This window comes from Vombatus ursinus, unplaced genomic scaffold, assembly GCF_900497805.2.
Source record: "Vombatus ursinus unplaced genomic scaffold, bare-nosed wombat genome assembly UNPS02014781.1, whole genome shotgun sequence".
Taxonomy (NCBI): Eukaryota; Metazoa; Chordata; class Mammalia; order Diprotodontia; family Vombatidae; genus Vombatus; species Vombatus ursinus.
Window position 1 is genome coordinate 39,994,867 of NW_020954559.1, and position 16,544 is coordinate 40,011,410.

Genomic DNA, 16,544 nt, shown 5'->3' on the forward strand with positions numbered 1-16,544 from the left:
AATTTTATTTATTTTTTTACCATTTCAAAGTCATATAGGATGCTTTTAAATTACAGCATGTCCTTTGTTGTTGAAGCCAGATTATGCTCTCCCTCATTCTCCCCACCACTACTACCCTACCTTTAAAAAAAAAAAAAAACAAAAAAAAACGGAAATCAAAAGAAAAATAAACCTGTTTTTCTCTCTCTCTCAACTCTGTATGTGTGAACATGCCAAGATGAGTCACAAAGGATGCCCCATTGGGTGGGGACTAGGGCAATTACAGATGTGCAAAGAAATGGTTGCCAAATCAGGATTAAAGTATTTTTCAGGTTTAAGTACATGCTTTGCATGGCTGTCTTCTATCAAAAGAAAAAAAAAACAGAAAAAGCAGCAGCAGCAGTCTTGTTTGAAGGCTAGCTTCTCATTTCAAGTGGTACCTAAGATTCCTCTGTCATGCTGCTTTCCCCACCACAGATCTGACATGGAACAGATCACAAGGCAGCAAAAGATCAGTTTATTAGACAGATGAAGGGGATCCTTTATCTCTGCTTCTTCTATTAATTACATCCACCAAACTGAACATTTATGAGGTCATCTTTTCTCAGTCTGGATTCTGTTTTTTTCACCTTTATAAGGCATTTCAAATTGGTGATGTTTCCGCAGAGCTTATAAAGAAAGTGTTTTGGAATGTTCATGTTCTGCACACTGGTGCAGCTCATCAATAAATAAACACAAATAAATAAATGAATTAATACATATTACATACACACACACACAATATACACTTTCAAGTAAACCAAAAACACTGCCCTTAATTCACACACGGTTGTTTAGAGTACTGTGAAGGGATATTTAGGACATAAATTATTACATAGCTCAGAGAAAGCAAGTTCTGCCTTATCCTCATATTATTTAGAAATTCTGTGGTTGAAAAAGTCACTTTTAAAATCTTTGCCTAACTTAGAAAGAGTTTCTTTACAACAGAGCCATAAACAGAAGTATTTGCATCATGAGTCTACATACAAACAAACCCTCAGCTGCTTCAGGAAGAGAATCTCACTTTCTCTCACACTAGGACATGACAGATTTCTAGAAGATTACTCCCATATTATGTGTTGTATTAGATTTGTTCCTCCATAAAGATACTTTTGCTGTTTTGAGTGTGTTACAATTGTTGGGATAATATAAGCATTCTTTGCTTACCTTGCATCTTCTCCAATTTACTCATGTACAAGTTGAAGAGCGAGTAGATCCGCTCCGTCTCTCGGTCCCCATCAATATCGAGCTGTATGTTTGCTGGAAGGCCACTATAAAAAAAATAAAAAATAAGTTTATGTGCGTTTTTTCAAAGCAACACTACTATCAATATTTTGATGCTTCCCAAATTACTACCCAAAGAATATGAGTGGGTTTGAAACTACTGGGACCACTGGCTTTCTAGGACGAAAAAATAAATAACAAATAACCTTTAAACAAGGTTAAAAACACATGTATGGGGGAGGACAAGGAGTGTGGATGCAGGCACACACATATATATGTACATTGGGGAGATGTGTCCATGTATTAATTCAAGTGAAAAAGACCTAGAAATTTGCAGTTGAGACAAAGATTAGTGTAAGTCAAGGATGTGACGTGGCAACCAAAAACAAGCTAATGAAATCTTATGATGCTTCAAGATCTAGAATCCAGTGCTAGGATTAGATCAGTTATTCTATGCAGTTCAGACCATATCTGCCATACTTTGAACCATTCTGGGTGCTACAGTGCCGAGATTTACAGAGACATTGATACAGTGGAGGACATACAGAAGAGGGTGACTAGGGTGGTAAGAGGTTTAGCCTGGAGAAGGCTGCTGGGGGAAGAGAGCGAGAGAGAAAGAACAAGTGAGAGAGAGAGAGAGGAGAGAGAGAATGAGAAATGTCTTCAAATCCTTGAAGATCTTTCAGGTGTAAAAATTATCATGAGATGTGTCTCCAGAGGGCATAACTAGGAACAATATGTGGAAGTCAGAGAAATTCAGGTTTAAGCTCAACGAAAGGAAGAATTTCCTTAAACAATTAGAATGACTCAAAAATGGAATGGATTGTCTTAATGAGGGAAAGTCTCCCAAGGTCATTGGAAGAGTCTAAGCCAAGGCTAAATGATTTGTAGAGGGGATTTATGACTCAGGGCCTGGACTGGAATATATAGTTCCATGTATGGAAGACCTCAAAATGACTTTCTCAATTCTAAGAACATATGTGGTGTGTGTGTGTGTGTGTGTGTGTGTGTGTGTGTGTATGAGTGGGTGTGTGTATTTTTTTACAATCTTCAAGTTAATTTGTACTGATCTTTAGTGTTAAAACTGTAGTAATTCAAACTTTTTCTATCAGAGCCCTCTACATCTCGCCCTCCTTGATAATTCTTACTTGTCCCTTATCTCATGCTAATCCCCACAATTTCCTGAACCAAACTCTGCTCCCCAAATATGCCCTGAATTTCCCCACCTCCTGCCTTTGTTGTTGCTTCTCCCAATGTTTACAATGTCCTCTTTCTCTCTTTTGGCTTTATTTAAATTCTATACATTCTCTCAAATTCATTCTCCCATTCAACCCAAATGTTGTCTCTTCCATGACAACTGTCTCTGCTGGGGATGACTTTTTAAATAAAGTATGTCACCTAGCTTCTTTTTTGCCTTTCAGATCACTGGTCCCTCACAGGTACCCTTCCCTGCAACCCCAGGCTTTCCAGATCCCCTATTGTCCTCCCCCAGCAGAATATAAGTACCTTGAGGGCAGGTACTATATTGGTTGTTTGTATTTGTATCCCCAGGGCTTAGCCCAGTGGCTAGCACCTAATAAGCATTTAATAAATGCTCTAGCTAGCTATCTTATCTAGTCTCCATTAAAGTTATTTGTGTGTCATAGATGCCTCTTTACTAAACTATAAGCTCCCTAAGGGTTGGGACCCTCATTGGACCATGACATATCTAACCTTAGTACTGCTTCCAATGAAAGCCTAATGTCTGTTGAATTTCGTTATAAAGCAAAAACCCCAAGTTTATATACAGGGCCATTAAAACTCATTACGGAGTTACATTTTTAAAAATACAAACATACATAAACCATCCCAACCAACTTCAAACCCCAAGTACTTCCCTCCCTTAATGTAGTGTCCCGAAAGTCTTAATGCAGTTTAAGCTTTAATAATTTCAGAAGTATAAATGCTAAAAACAACAACTTTTAAAAACAACATCTGGAAGGTTACTTAAAGTTTTAAACTATTTATATGCTTTTTTATTAACATTCAAAATAATTGTGATCTTGTTATCCATAGCCTGGTCAATTTTTGAACTCCATAAAAACTCTTATCAGCTGCTTTTGTAATCTTTGCCTTAAGCTTATCCAAAGAATGAGGTTTTTTTTTTTTTAATTGTCTCCCAAATTCATTAATTCAACAAGTATTTATTGAATTCTTACTATGTACAATGCACTGGGCTAGGTTCTAGGGATGCAGTGGTGGAGATCAACACAGTCCTTATATTCAAAGAGGTTATAATCTGATGCGGGATAAGACAGGTATGCAAATAAGAGTGATAGAAGGAAAAATTGGAAAGAGGAAAGGGAAGGGTCTAGATAAAACACTATAAAAAATCTGAGTGGGCAAAGATCATTTTCATTACAGAAGGAGGGAAAGTTAGTACTGGAAAGGTTGCAAAGGTAAGAAAGGACAAGAAGGAGGAGAAAGATTTGAAGGGGGAAATGTGACTATAGAAGGAAAAGATGGAATAAATACAGGAAGGTTGTATTAACAGGATTTGGCCCCTGATTGTATATTGGGGGGGGGGAGTGAGACAGAGGGAAGAGCCAAGGAGGAGTCCAAGGTTATGAACCTGGGGTGCCTAGAAGGATGATGGTGTTCTCCATAGACAGAGAGAAGTTTGGAGGAGAAAAAGATATGTTCAGTTTTAAACAGGTTGAGTTTGAGGTACCGCTAGGACATCCAGATGGAAGAATCGAGCAAGCAGTCAGACTGAGCAAGATATAGAGATACAGATGTCATCATCACCATCATCATCATCATCATCATCATCATAATGGACATTTATATAGGGCAGTAGAGTTTTCAAAGCATTTTTCTTCTAGCACCAGAGATGAAGAATGAGGTTTTGATGCATCACAACAGTTTCAATGTGTCCCCAACAAGAAAAGGTCCAGTGGAGATAGATCAGGAGACTGACATGGCCAAACAAGAGGCCTCCCTTTACTAACTGATGCAGCTAGGTGGCATAATAAATATAGAACCAGGAGGTCCTGTGAATCCAGAGCCTCTGGTGTCTTCTACCATAGCTTAATAGTACAATGGATAGAATGCTGGGTTTAGCATCAGGGAGAGCTAAGTTTAAACGCAATCTCAGACACTTACTAGTTTCTGTTATTGTTGTTGTTTTTTTACTAGCTATGTGACCCTGATGCTATTATTATTTATTCCATTTTACAGATGGGAAAAGTGAGGCAAGCAGCGGTTAAGTGACTTGCCCTGGGTCACACAGCTAGTGTCTGAGGGCAGATTTGAACTCAGATCTTCCTGACTCTAGGTCCAGCACTTTAGCTGCTGTACTACCTAGCTGCCTCTAGAATATAATCTCCTTGAGGGCAGGTACTATTTCTGCTTCTTCATCTCTAAAATGAAGATAATATCAAACCACCTGATTAATAACAATAAATTTTCTCACTTTATTTTGCTCTTTTTACATGTCTGCCTCAGTTTCCTTATCTCTAAAATAGAGATGATAATAGCACCTACCTCGCAGGGTGGTTGTAAGGATCAAATGTGATAACACTGGTAAAGTACTTAGCATAGTGCCCGGCACAAAGTAGTTGCTATAAAAATGCCTATTCTTTTGCCCTTCTACTTCCTCTGGATCTACTAGTCTGAGAAAGGGTCATCCAGAAACTTTCACACGTCATGATAGGAAGCCCCATGTTGTGAAAATTAAAATTAAAAATTTATTATTCAAAATTGACAAAAACATAAAAAAATTTAAATAGCTATACTTTTAAATTATTTTTGTAAGTTTTTAGCATCCCTTCTTTTCATGAGCTGTTACACGCCTCTGCAAGTAGATGCTTGTGTTCTTGCAGACCAGCATGAAGGAAAGACAATGAATGGCTTCCCCAGTCAAGGTGGAAAGGGCTGCCACAAATGCTGCAGGCCCCAAGATGGTCTCAGACCTCTCTCCTAACCTCAGAACAGTGAGCAGCCCGCCCCCTTACCCTGTACAGGGTGTGCAGCCAGGAGTGGTGTCACACGTGGCCTTGCAGCAGAGCCAGTGACCGTTCAGGTAGGCTGAGGGGTGGTAGACGGTGAGGCGCTTTTTGTTACACTGGCTGACTTTGGTGAGGATGTCAATCCAGTCCTTGGCCTCCACACAGTTGTTGGCCTGGATATACAATGCTCGCTCCGGCTGGATGACCTGGAACATCTAAAAAGATGCAAGGATATTTTATTTTTTGTTTTTGGTTTGCATTTTCTTTTGAAACATGGCTAACATGGGAATGTTTTTACATGACTGCACATGTATAATCTATATCAAATTGTATGCCTTCTTAAGGGGGGGGGAGGAAGGGAAGGAAGGAAGGTAGGGGGAGAATATGGAACTCCAAAAAAAATTTTTTTAAATGTTAAAAAATTTTGTTTACATGTAAATGAGAAAAAATAAAATTAAAACTAAATATTAAAAAATGCTTCCAAAAAAATAAAAAAAATAAATATAAAGGATGCAAGAGGACATGTTACTAAAGGAGTCATGGAAAACCAGGCAGAACCAGAGAAAAGAAAAGAAGAAAACTCTAAGCAATGAAAATGAACTTTTTTTTACAGATTCAAATGGTCACCTTTATTATTACACTTTCAAGTTTATTAGATACATAGCAGCATAGTAGATAGTGCTGGGCTTGGAGTTGGAAAGGTATGGGTTCAAATCCTGTCTTAAAACACTAGCAATAAAATTAAAGTATAATTTTCTCACTTTATTTATTTTGCTCTTTTTTTGAAATATGACTAATTTGAAAATATGTTTTGCATTTCAAATGCCTTCTCAGTGGGTAGAAGAGGGGTAGGAGGGAAGGAGAAAGAGAATTTGGAAGTCAAAATTTTAAAAGAAAAAAATGCTTAAAAATAATTAAATAATAAATTGAGATGTTAAAGAAAAAAAGACACTAGAAATCATGATCATGGGTTAGTTAACTTCTTTCAGTGTCAGTTTTCTTATCTGTAAAATGGAGACAATAATACCTGTAGCATTAAAGGTGATCATGTATATAAAACATTTAGAACCTAAAGTGCTACTGAACCAGAGGAGTAGCAGCAATAATAATTATAATGTAGTTTGATATAATTATCTTCATTTTAAGAGATGATGAAGCAGAAACTTGATCAGTCACATAATTAATTCCCTGACCTTCAAATCTACTATTGTTTCTATGTTCTTATCACTAAAGAGAGGTCACAGTAGCAGGCAGAACAGTATCATTCAGCTGTTACTCTCCCGTTAGTAGCCAATCTACTATTTATATAGTGTTTTAAGATTTTTGGTTTTTTTTGTTTTTATTTGTTTGTTTGTTTTTGGTTTTTGTTAGGCAATGGGGTTAAGTGACTTGCCCAGGGTCACACAGCTAGTAAGTGTTATGTGTCTGAGGCCGTATTTGAACTCAGATCCTCCTGACTCCAAGGACAAAGCTCTATCTGCTGTGCCACCTAGCTGTCCCAGGGCTTTTAAGTTTTGCAAAGAGTTTTGCAAGTGTTATTTCACTTTTATCCTCACAATAATGCTGGGACTTTGATGCTATTATTATTTATTCCATTTTACAGATGGGGAAAGTGAGGCAGGCAGAGGTTAAGTGACTTGCCCTCGGTCACACAGCTAGTGTCTGAGGGCAGTTTTGAACTCAGATCTTCCTGACTCTAGGCCCAGCCCTTTAGCTACTGTACTACCTAGCTGCCTCTAGAATATAATCTCCTTGAGGGTAGGTACTATTTCTGCTTCTTCACCTCTAAAATGAAGATAATATCAAACTACCTGATTAGTAACAATAAAATGACAACTTTACATTTATATACTATCCTTAGAATGTGTCATGTGTCAGAAACGATTCCCCTTTTAGACGAGGATGGATAGAATAGATAGAAGACAGCAGGTTTATGGGAAAATTAATTAGTCTGGGAAAACAGGGGAAACCTAGGATCTATTTTGAGCGCTGCCAAATGACTCACTGGGCCAACACGGGCAAGTCATTTCCTCCCTCTAAGTCTCAGGTTTCTTCATCTGAAAAGCCTCTGAGATACCACTTAACTCTCCTCCCATGAGCATTCTGAGTTTGCCCCCTAAAAATAAAGATGGTTATAAGAAACTGAGCCTTTTCTTTTTATTCTTATTTTAAATGAGAGTTGGGTTTCTGGGATAAGGTCCTTCCTTTAGGCAGAAGATTAGTCCTGGAGCTAAACAGACTCAGAAGATGAGAGAAGTGTTCTTTGGAAGAAGCAGCAGGACACACACACACACACACACACACACTCTCTCTCTCTCTCTCTCTCTCTCTCTCTCTCTCTGAGTGGATGCTAAAATCTGGGAATTATTTGACACCTAAAATGAGGGCCTGACGTAATGAACCTAGGACCCACAGGTGGTTTCTGGATTCACTTCAGCATTCTCTCAATCTCAGGAGAGAAGTCTTAACATACTGCAGACCTGTGGCATGTCTCCATTTCTCAGTCTTGGGGCAGAGGAAGAATGCAACCTTCTCTAAGTACTCCCTCACTGCTATTCCAAGAGAACCAGAGGCCAGCAGTGGCATGCATGAGTCATCTCTTGCCTATGTTTATCTTTTCTTCGGCAGAGAGCCTTGTTCTGAATCACAGCATTGGTTAAGAGAATCACCCTGAACAGTTAAAGACAAAAACACAGCCTGCACCACCCTTGAGAATGATGATGAAAACAAAACCAAAAAAAAAAAAAAAAAATCCAAATCTTTGGGGGTAGTGATATGAAAATTTCAATTTCCTAAAACTGAAACTACAACAGCATTATTATGCCCTCCCCTCCCATCCCTGTATAGTCTTGTATCTAGCATGAGTTAAATCCTACCCCATCCCCCCAATTTATGGAGTCACATTTGAAATACTTGAGCGAGATATGCTGAGTCTTATGAGGTGATAAGAAACAAAGCTAAGAAAGAGTTAAAAGTATGACTGCCTTTTGAGTCAGTGGTGATAGTGAGTTACACGAGGTTAAACAATGATGATGGCGGCATATGGCATTATAGAATAGATAGAAATAGGCATCCTATCTACCTCATAGGGTGGTTGTGAAGAAAACGCTTTGTAGATCTTAAAGTATTATAAAAACGTAAGTTGTTATTATTAGGGTTGTCGTTCATCCTTCATTTTTGAAGAGGACTGATGACATCCTGATGTTGGGGTAAAACAATGGATGATGGGGGATGTCTTGACTTGTGCATGAATTGGATTTAAGTGAGGCAGAGTTGCCCAGTCATCAGCCTCACTCCCTCTTCCAGAGTCATCAAAGTCCAATGGCAGGACAAAAGCCAAGATGACTGGAGATGGCCCTAGATGCTGTGGATGACCTTGGTGCCTTTGATGTCTGACCAAACTCTAAGTGCTCCACAGCACTTGCTCCAGACACCTTCACGGCCGTTGGAGCAAATTGTGCTCATGTGCTCATTTCACCAGGAGAAGTCTTCACATGCTTAGGGCAGACACCCCCACAACTCACCGAAGTGTTGCATTCATTTACCTTCAACCTACCTTTGCCTGTATGCTGAGACAGTTTTATCAGGGTGTGGCTGCTTCATGGAGTCACAGACAAGAGATGGGGGAAAGTAGACACCAAAGGTAGATGAGCAGCCCTGAAAAGAACTCAGCAAGCACTCACACCACAAAGGTACCAGGGTCACCCAGCTAGTAAGCGTCTGAGGCCAGATTTGAACTCAAAAAGATGGTCCTCCTGTCTTCAGGACTGGTGCTCTGTGCACTGTGCCACTTATCTACTCCTTGTACTTCTTTTATATTCCATATAGTGCTGACTACATCCTAGGCACATAGTAAATACTCCATGCATTGATTAATGTTAGTGAAACACCACTGTAGCAGTGTAGACTAACACATTTCTCTGGCCAGCTTCACAATCACTAAAAAATAACTGTCTTTGGTTTTCATACACCAAACAAGTGAACCAAACAAGAGACTTCAAGATCATTGGTCCAAGATTAACCTATCTTATAAGGTTTTATATATTTAGAATTTAAGACAGTTGGTTCTACAACCTTCCCTATTCTCAGGGGTTGAATACTGAATATAAAACCAAAAGAACACATTTGCTTGGGTTATGTAGCCTTGAGATGAGAATCAGAGCAGCCTGAAACTTAGCACCTGTTAACCCAAGAGCCCACTAGCTAAGCCAAGCAATTCCAATGTTTGTAAGACATTTCCATTCTCAACATACCAGACACAACAGTTGCTCTTTGAGCAAAAACCAGGATTTTTTTTAATTTAAAAAATAAATACAAGCATAAGAATAAATCTGTCTCCCTCCCCCTCCAGTGTTCCTACTCATAAAAAGTCCAAACATGGCTGTATCCCCCAAAGGGCATGCCAGGGTGGAGTCTAACCCAGAGTCTGCTCCAAGGAATTATGAGGACGGCAGGAGATTTGACATCAGGGTGCCAAGACGGTGAAAACAGTTACACGGGTGTGGCTGCCACATGTGGCCAGCGAGATTTTGTGGGATTTTTTTAAAAAAAAAACACAAGACCAGGTGTGCAAATTAAACATATTACCAACACTCAATCACCTATGGTAATAAAGGTAGGCAAGGCGTGGATACATAACACCCACAGATAAATAAGACTTCCTTCTAGACTAAGAATTCCAGTGATAGCAACCGTAGAGATCATCTATTTCAATCCATTTCTCAAGATTTCCTTCCACAAAAACCTCAACAAGTAATTATCAATCTCTTTGTTCGATGACCTCTGGTGAGGGTCACCCATTACATCCCAAGGCAGCCCATTCCACTTTGGACAACTCTAATTGTTGGGAAATTTTTTCATTCATTGAACCTAAACCTTCCTCCCTGCAGAGAGAGATCTGATGCTGTTTCTCACTCTGCTCAGTTGGGACAAGCAAAAGCAGTCTAATTTCTTTATCACAAGACATAACTTTCTTGTTCCCCTAAGTCCTTCTATTTCCTTCCTGGCTAAACATCCCCACTTCATAAGATCATTGGTTTAGAGATGAATAGATCTTATAGGCCATCAAATTTGACAATTTCAATCAACTGATCAATAAAGAATTATTACATATCTATTATGTGCCAAGAAATAGATGGCTCAGTGGATAGAGCACTGGCCTAGAGTCAGGAAGACCCGAGTTCAAATGTGACCTCGGACACTTACTAGCTGTATGTCCTTGGGCAAGTCACTTAACCTCTGTTTGCCTTAATGTACCGAGAAGGAAATGGCAAAACCACTCCAGCATCTCTGCCAAGAAAATCCTGTGGACAGTATTGGTGTCCTATGGCCTACCATCACAAAGAATCAGACAGGACTGAATTAGTGGACAACAACTACGTGCAAAGAACACGAAAAAAGGCAAAAGATAGTCCTTGCCCTCGAGCACGTTAGCTTAACAACTGCTTGTTGACTTGACCTGAAATGGAGGCCAAGAAAGGTGAAGTGATTTCTTCCAGGTCCCATAGGTAGTGAGAGGAAAGATCTGAACTCAGATCCTCTCACTCCAGATCCTGTGCTCTTTCCACTGTACCATGATGCCTGCCTTCAACTGATATTCATGTATCATAGTCATCTTCCTGTGGGTGTTTTTGTTCAGCCATTTCAGTCACGTCTGCCTCTGTGTGACCCCATTTGAGGTTTTCTTGGCAAAGATGCTGGAGTAGTTTGCCATTTCCTTCTCCAACTTACAGATAAGGCCTCAGTTAAACAGGGTTAAGTGACTTGCCCAGGGTCACACAGCTAGTAAATATCTGAGGCCAGAATTGAACTCAGGAAAATGAGTCTTCCTGACTTCAGGCCCAGCACTCACTTAGCTGCCCTCCTGCGGATACATTTTATTATTATTTCTTTTTTTCACCATTTTATTATTATTTCTTTTTTTCAATCAGCAAAAGTCTGCCTTCTCTTCCTCTCTGCTTCCCTTTACCCCAACTGAGAAAGGAAAAAACAAAACCCTGGTTACATACACGCGTAGTCGAGCAAAATAAATTTTGGATGCTCTGTAGAGTTTAATAATCTCACTTATTTCCATAATCAAGTATTTTACCAGGGCTGCTAACAGGTAACATTTGGTAACCTGATGGAGAAGAGTGCTAGGCAGCAGAAGAATGGCCCCAAATATGGACAGCAGGTAGAAAGAAGAGGAGGGTGATGGGACCTGGAAAATGTAATAAGTGGAGAATCAGTCCCTGAATACCTGAGAGCTAAATCTTCCTGCCTCATCTTGTTTTGTTTTTTTCAAAGGAAGCCCTGAGTAGCCAAGTAGTGGCTGGGGTAACCGAGAATCAGAAACTATGATTTTTCATTGCCTGTTTATCTCTCTGGTTTCTTCTAACTACATGGTAATCTTCTTGAGAGGAGGAAAGTTGTTCACCGACCAGCTTGAATTCTAAGCATGCAAAACATGATGTGACAGTTATATAGACCAGTTATTAGGCATCTCAGGGAGGGCAACAATCCAAGTCTACTTCACAGACATTGATACATCTAGCCACAGACGGAAAAACATCTTAGTTGTTTTAAACATTTTAAATAGTCAATAAAAACTAAATGAAGTGTTACAGAGTCATTTATAAATAGGCTTTTTCCATTTAGTCATATGATCTTCTTTCAATTGCCTAATTTTAAACAAGCTTAAATATAACTGAGAAAAAGCCTGTCACTCATAGGGCTGGGAGCTGCCCATATTGCACTCTTTCTTATTCATGGACAAATATTACTGTATCATTTCAGAGACTGGGTGTAACACTCTCTGGTTTTGATGTTTTTATGCATTTTAAACATTTCTGAGAACTATTATATGGCCACCAGGTGATGTTCCGAAAGAGCTAGATTTCTTCAAGTCAATGTAAAGTTAGGACCACTCTTGGAAACTGTTGGAATGATGCCAGTTCAGTTCTGAAACCACTTCCTGGGCAGGCTTCCATGAACTCTATTGTAGTCATCCCAGCCAAGGAGAAATTTAAGCTGCTCTTGAGGGCTGTTGGACTGAAGACTAACCTAGCCCTTCCCAGAGTTCCTCAAGAATATGAATAACTAGGAGAACCCAATGCAGGGAGCAAAGATGGTGGGTAGGTTTTTAGGGAGTGAAGGAAGAAAGAATAGGAGCTAAAACAAAACAGGATAGACACTTAACAAAAGGCAAAAATATCTGAAAGGAAACACTTACATTTTTCATTTTGAAGGACTCCTCCTCTAATTTCTCCACAGCCAGAATGTTCTCAATAGGAATGCTATAGAGAGGCTGGTCTCCTGATGGAAGTCAACAGAAACATGAGAAGCTGATGAATAGGGCAGAATTTTACTTTGTCAACTAATTTTATTGAATGTTTCTGGATTGGCTTCTCTAAAGACGCCATTCATATTTTGTTCTGTTAAAAAAGGTTTTAAGCCACTCAGTCTTTTCTTTTTTTGGTGGGGGGAGGCGGCAGGAAGCAGATTTGTGATTTTGTTGGTGTAGGGAATTCTGCCAAAATGGATCAGCAACTAATCTGTAGAAGGTATATCTTTCTGCCTTTGTTTTCATAAAACTTAACTTTGAAAAGCTTTTTTCTTCATTACTAAATAATTTCTAAGTAACATTACTAAGTAATTTCCCAATTACTAAATAATTTAGTAATGACATTTTTGACAGAGTATTTAGACATGGGATCATTCCTTATGAAAAATAGTCCAAAAATATTTAAAACAATTAATTTTTTTTAAAAGAGAGAGAATGGTGCTTGAGGACACTGATAGGTTAAGTGACTCACTAACGTCATACAGTCAGCATGTGTCATAGGCAGAGCTTGAACCCCAAGGTGTTCCTGAATCTAAGGCCCAATCAACTGTCTATCCTGTATTCCATGCTGTCTCTTGTCTTTGTTGGCAATTTCAGTCTTTCTTAGAAGTCTGCCAAAGTCTGTTTTGACCTAAGATGAGAAGAATTATTTGGGGGACAAAAATGGGGAAGTAATTAGATATAGTTTAAAAAATCCCACAGGAAGATGTCTTTAAGGGGCTTGGAATTCTTTGTGTCCCTATTAACAGATTCCCTATGAGTTTTCTGCTATCTAACCTTGAATTAGTACAATGGAACAAAAATGTCATTCTTGTGAGTATGCACACCTGATGTTGGCATTTGTCAAATTTTGTACAACAGTTATATCATATCTTTGTTGAAAAAAGAACTTTTATGGTGTCCCTGCAAAGCAATATAGTACTCCAACAGCACAATAAATGTTTGTAAAAGGAAATTTAAGTACCTATTTTTCCTATTTGAAGTATAATCCTGAGGCTTATGTCCTTGAGTGTGTTAAACTTTTAAAATCCTAAAGCAATAAGAAAGGATTTACAACATTTTTTCTTGTATTAAAATGTGGAGAAGAAGAGGAGAGCTGGAAAGGACCAGGCAGAAGATGAGGTTAACTCAGATTCCTAAGGATGCACAAAGGGAAAAAAAAATTTTCAAAAAGCAAAAAGAATCATGGTAAATAAGAGCTCTGGCCTCTAGAATGCAGAAGAAAGGGGAAGAAAAATGGCTGTGAGGTTGAAATTCTTTCTAAAGATAGCCACTTTTGCTCCCATCTGTTTTTAGAGAAAAAAGATAGCATAAGGAAATGTCTATTGACCCTAGTCTAGTTTTCATTCACCTCCCATATCAGTGAATTACCTAAAGCATAGTAATAGATTGTAATAGATTCTTGAGGGCAAGGACGGTCTCATTTCTGTCTTGGGGGCAGTGAGGTGGCACCGTGGATAGAACTCTGGGCCTGCAGTCATGAAGACCTGAGGCTGATGCATCCTTAGACACTTAGTAGCCATGTGTCCCTGGGCAAGGCACTTAACCTTTGTCTGCCTCACTTTGTAAAAAGAGGATAATAATGACACCTACTTCCCAGAGTGGTTAGGATCAAATGAGGTAATAATTGTAAAGAGCTTAGTACACTGCCTGGCACACAGTAAGTACTAAATAATGTTAGCTATTATTGTTGTTGTTACTCTATCCCTAACACATACCACTGCAATGCCACATCATAGGCACTTGATAAGTGCTTGTTTTAAAAAAGTGCTTGTTGATTGACATATTGATAGGAAAAACTGATATTGTTTTTACCTAATTGTCAAGAAGCTGAAGCAAAGAAACAGGATACAAAGTGGCTGCTTAATAATTCTCACTCTGTTGGTTTTATGAGCTGCCCAGGGTCACTTTCAAGTGAGAAGTTCTTATAACCTCTCCCTTTCAATCTGGCATTTTACATTCCCCTGGAGCTTAAGCATTTTGGGGGATGTGGGGAGGCCATTGTAGGGTTTTCCTCTTCAGAAAGGAAAAAAATCTGTCCTAATTGCCCATGGCCTCTGAGTTCTCATTTTTCTTACAAGCACTGTACTTGATGCTTTTGAAAGGTTTTGAAAAGTCAGAAAACAATTGAGAAGCGAACCTTTCTTGTTACCTTTGCTTTTCTGATAGGTAAATTCATGATTTGTGAGGCGGAACCATCTCTTCTTGAAGTTCTTCATCCCGAAGCGTTTTCTTCCTTGTGCCCTCTTGATCATGAACCTATTATAAGTATAACAGGCTAGTGACATTCATGGTTTTTGTTTTTTTTTTTTAAATAAACACATTTTAGACACATTTCAGTCATATTTCCTGCCATGACAAAACTTAAAAGTCCAAGTATACGTAACTCTCTCTTCATACTCAGAATAATTAGCCAATGCCTATATATGAATCTACAAGCTGTTTTTGAATTTTAACTTTTAGTCAACTTTATTTTAAACTATTATCATTAAAATATTTAGATATTTCAAATATTAATTTGTATTTGAAAAGCTTGGGCACTACCATGATGTAATTCTAACTTCAAAAATTAATGATGGGGTGTTGATTCAGCAGTTCAAAGTAAATGTTTTAAGCAGCAAAATCAACCTACTTCTTAGCTTACTTGCCAATCGGAAGGAGTAAAATTATAAACCCAACTACTTAATATGTTGAATAACTCAAACACTTTTAATTCAAAGGGTTTGGGGAGGGAGGAAGGGAACACCTGGAGTTCTTTACCAGTTATGCTGTATTTTGTCTTTAGATGTGCATTGTTTCAGCAAAAAAAGTGATAAAAATTGAATTTAAGTTTCCAAGGTACCAACCAGTTAGTCATTTCGCATATCTGTTTATATTATGCCTATGTTATCATAAATTTAGATTGAATAAAATAAGTTCACTGTGATTTAAAAAACACATTAATGATGGGGGGCAAAAGTCAATGGTGGGTTTTTACTAAAAACTTCCAAGCCCAAATCCTGACCCTTCCCTCTCTCTCCTCATCCCTCCTTTGCATCTTCAACAGTGAATTTATCAACTCTGGTGTGGTAGTGAAAAACGTCTGGAAAAACTATGCATTAGCACCATGACCCAAGCAGTTGTTTGTATTAGTACAAGGAAGAAGTATATTTTTGGAAAGCAACATTTAATGTGTTTAAAGCAACTCAAAGCAAACCACTTTCCAAGTATGAGGCTCACAAACTACATGTAAAAAGACTGCCAACGAGATTTGGGGCACTATTGTTCATCCTCTTCACGTGACTTAATATGGCTCCCATAATCCTGAGCAGAAAGCACAATGAGGCCTTTCCCCCATAAAGTCAGGAAAGGAATGGATGGAAAAGAGATTCAGTAGCAACAGAAGATCTCCAATTCTCTCCCTTTGTTTCTAGTTTGCCAATGGAGTCAAAGCAAGGCTGAATCATCCTATGCCCTTCTAACAGCTTGGACCAGACAAGCTAAAGGAAAAGAGGACGTGTGGGTTAGCAGAAGGGGTATCCTAGGCACCCCAAGAAGTTGATCCTTCCATAGAATTGCAATGTGTTCAATTCTGGTGACATTTGGTGGCCCCATCACCTACTTATCTATAGCATGATCCCTTCTTCTTCTTAGGGTGGGAACCATTCTCACGGAGATGAGTTTAGTTATATGATGATGATGATAATCATAACACCTATCATTTATATTACAATAGTCTACAAAGTACTTTACAAATATTACCTCATTTTATCTTCACAACAATCCTATGTGGTAGTACTATTATCTCCATGTTACAGATAAGAAAATACAGACAGTAGAGGATAAATGATTTGTCTAGGGTCCCAAAGAAAGTAAGCATTTGAGGGAAGATCTTAAGTTAGGTATTCCTGACCTCTCATTCAGTGCTCTATTCACTGAACTACCAGGCTTTCTCTAAAAATGATCTGGGCATGTGTTCCCTTTCTTCAAATAGCACATAGCTGCCCTAACAA

The 16,544-nt window shown here is 38.7% G+C and overlaps 1 protein-coding gene across 2 annotated transcripts in view; it reads right to left on the reverse strand.

The window, feature by feature from the left end:
- Positions 1-16,544, reverse strand: part of LOC114046205 (ras GTPase-activating protein 3) — a 287,044-nt gene that overhangs the window by 11,197 nt on the left and 259,303 nt on the right. Inside the window, exons 19-22 of one of the 2 annotated variants that reach the window (XM_027866456.1) lie at positions 14,693-14,811; positions 12,442-12,524; positions 5,238-5,446; positions 1,186-1,289 (exon numbers count right to left, since the gene is read on the reverse strand). In XM_027866456.1, coding sequence (XP_027722257.1) covers positions 1,186-1,289; positions 5,238-5,446; positions 12,442-12,524; positions 14,693-14,811 — 515 coding nt within the window. The remainder of the gene's footprint in view (positions 1-1,185; positions 1,290-5,237; positions 5,447-12,441; positions 12,525-14,692; positions 14,812-16,544) is intronic. The other variant, XM_027866457.1, reaches the window with a different exon arrangement.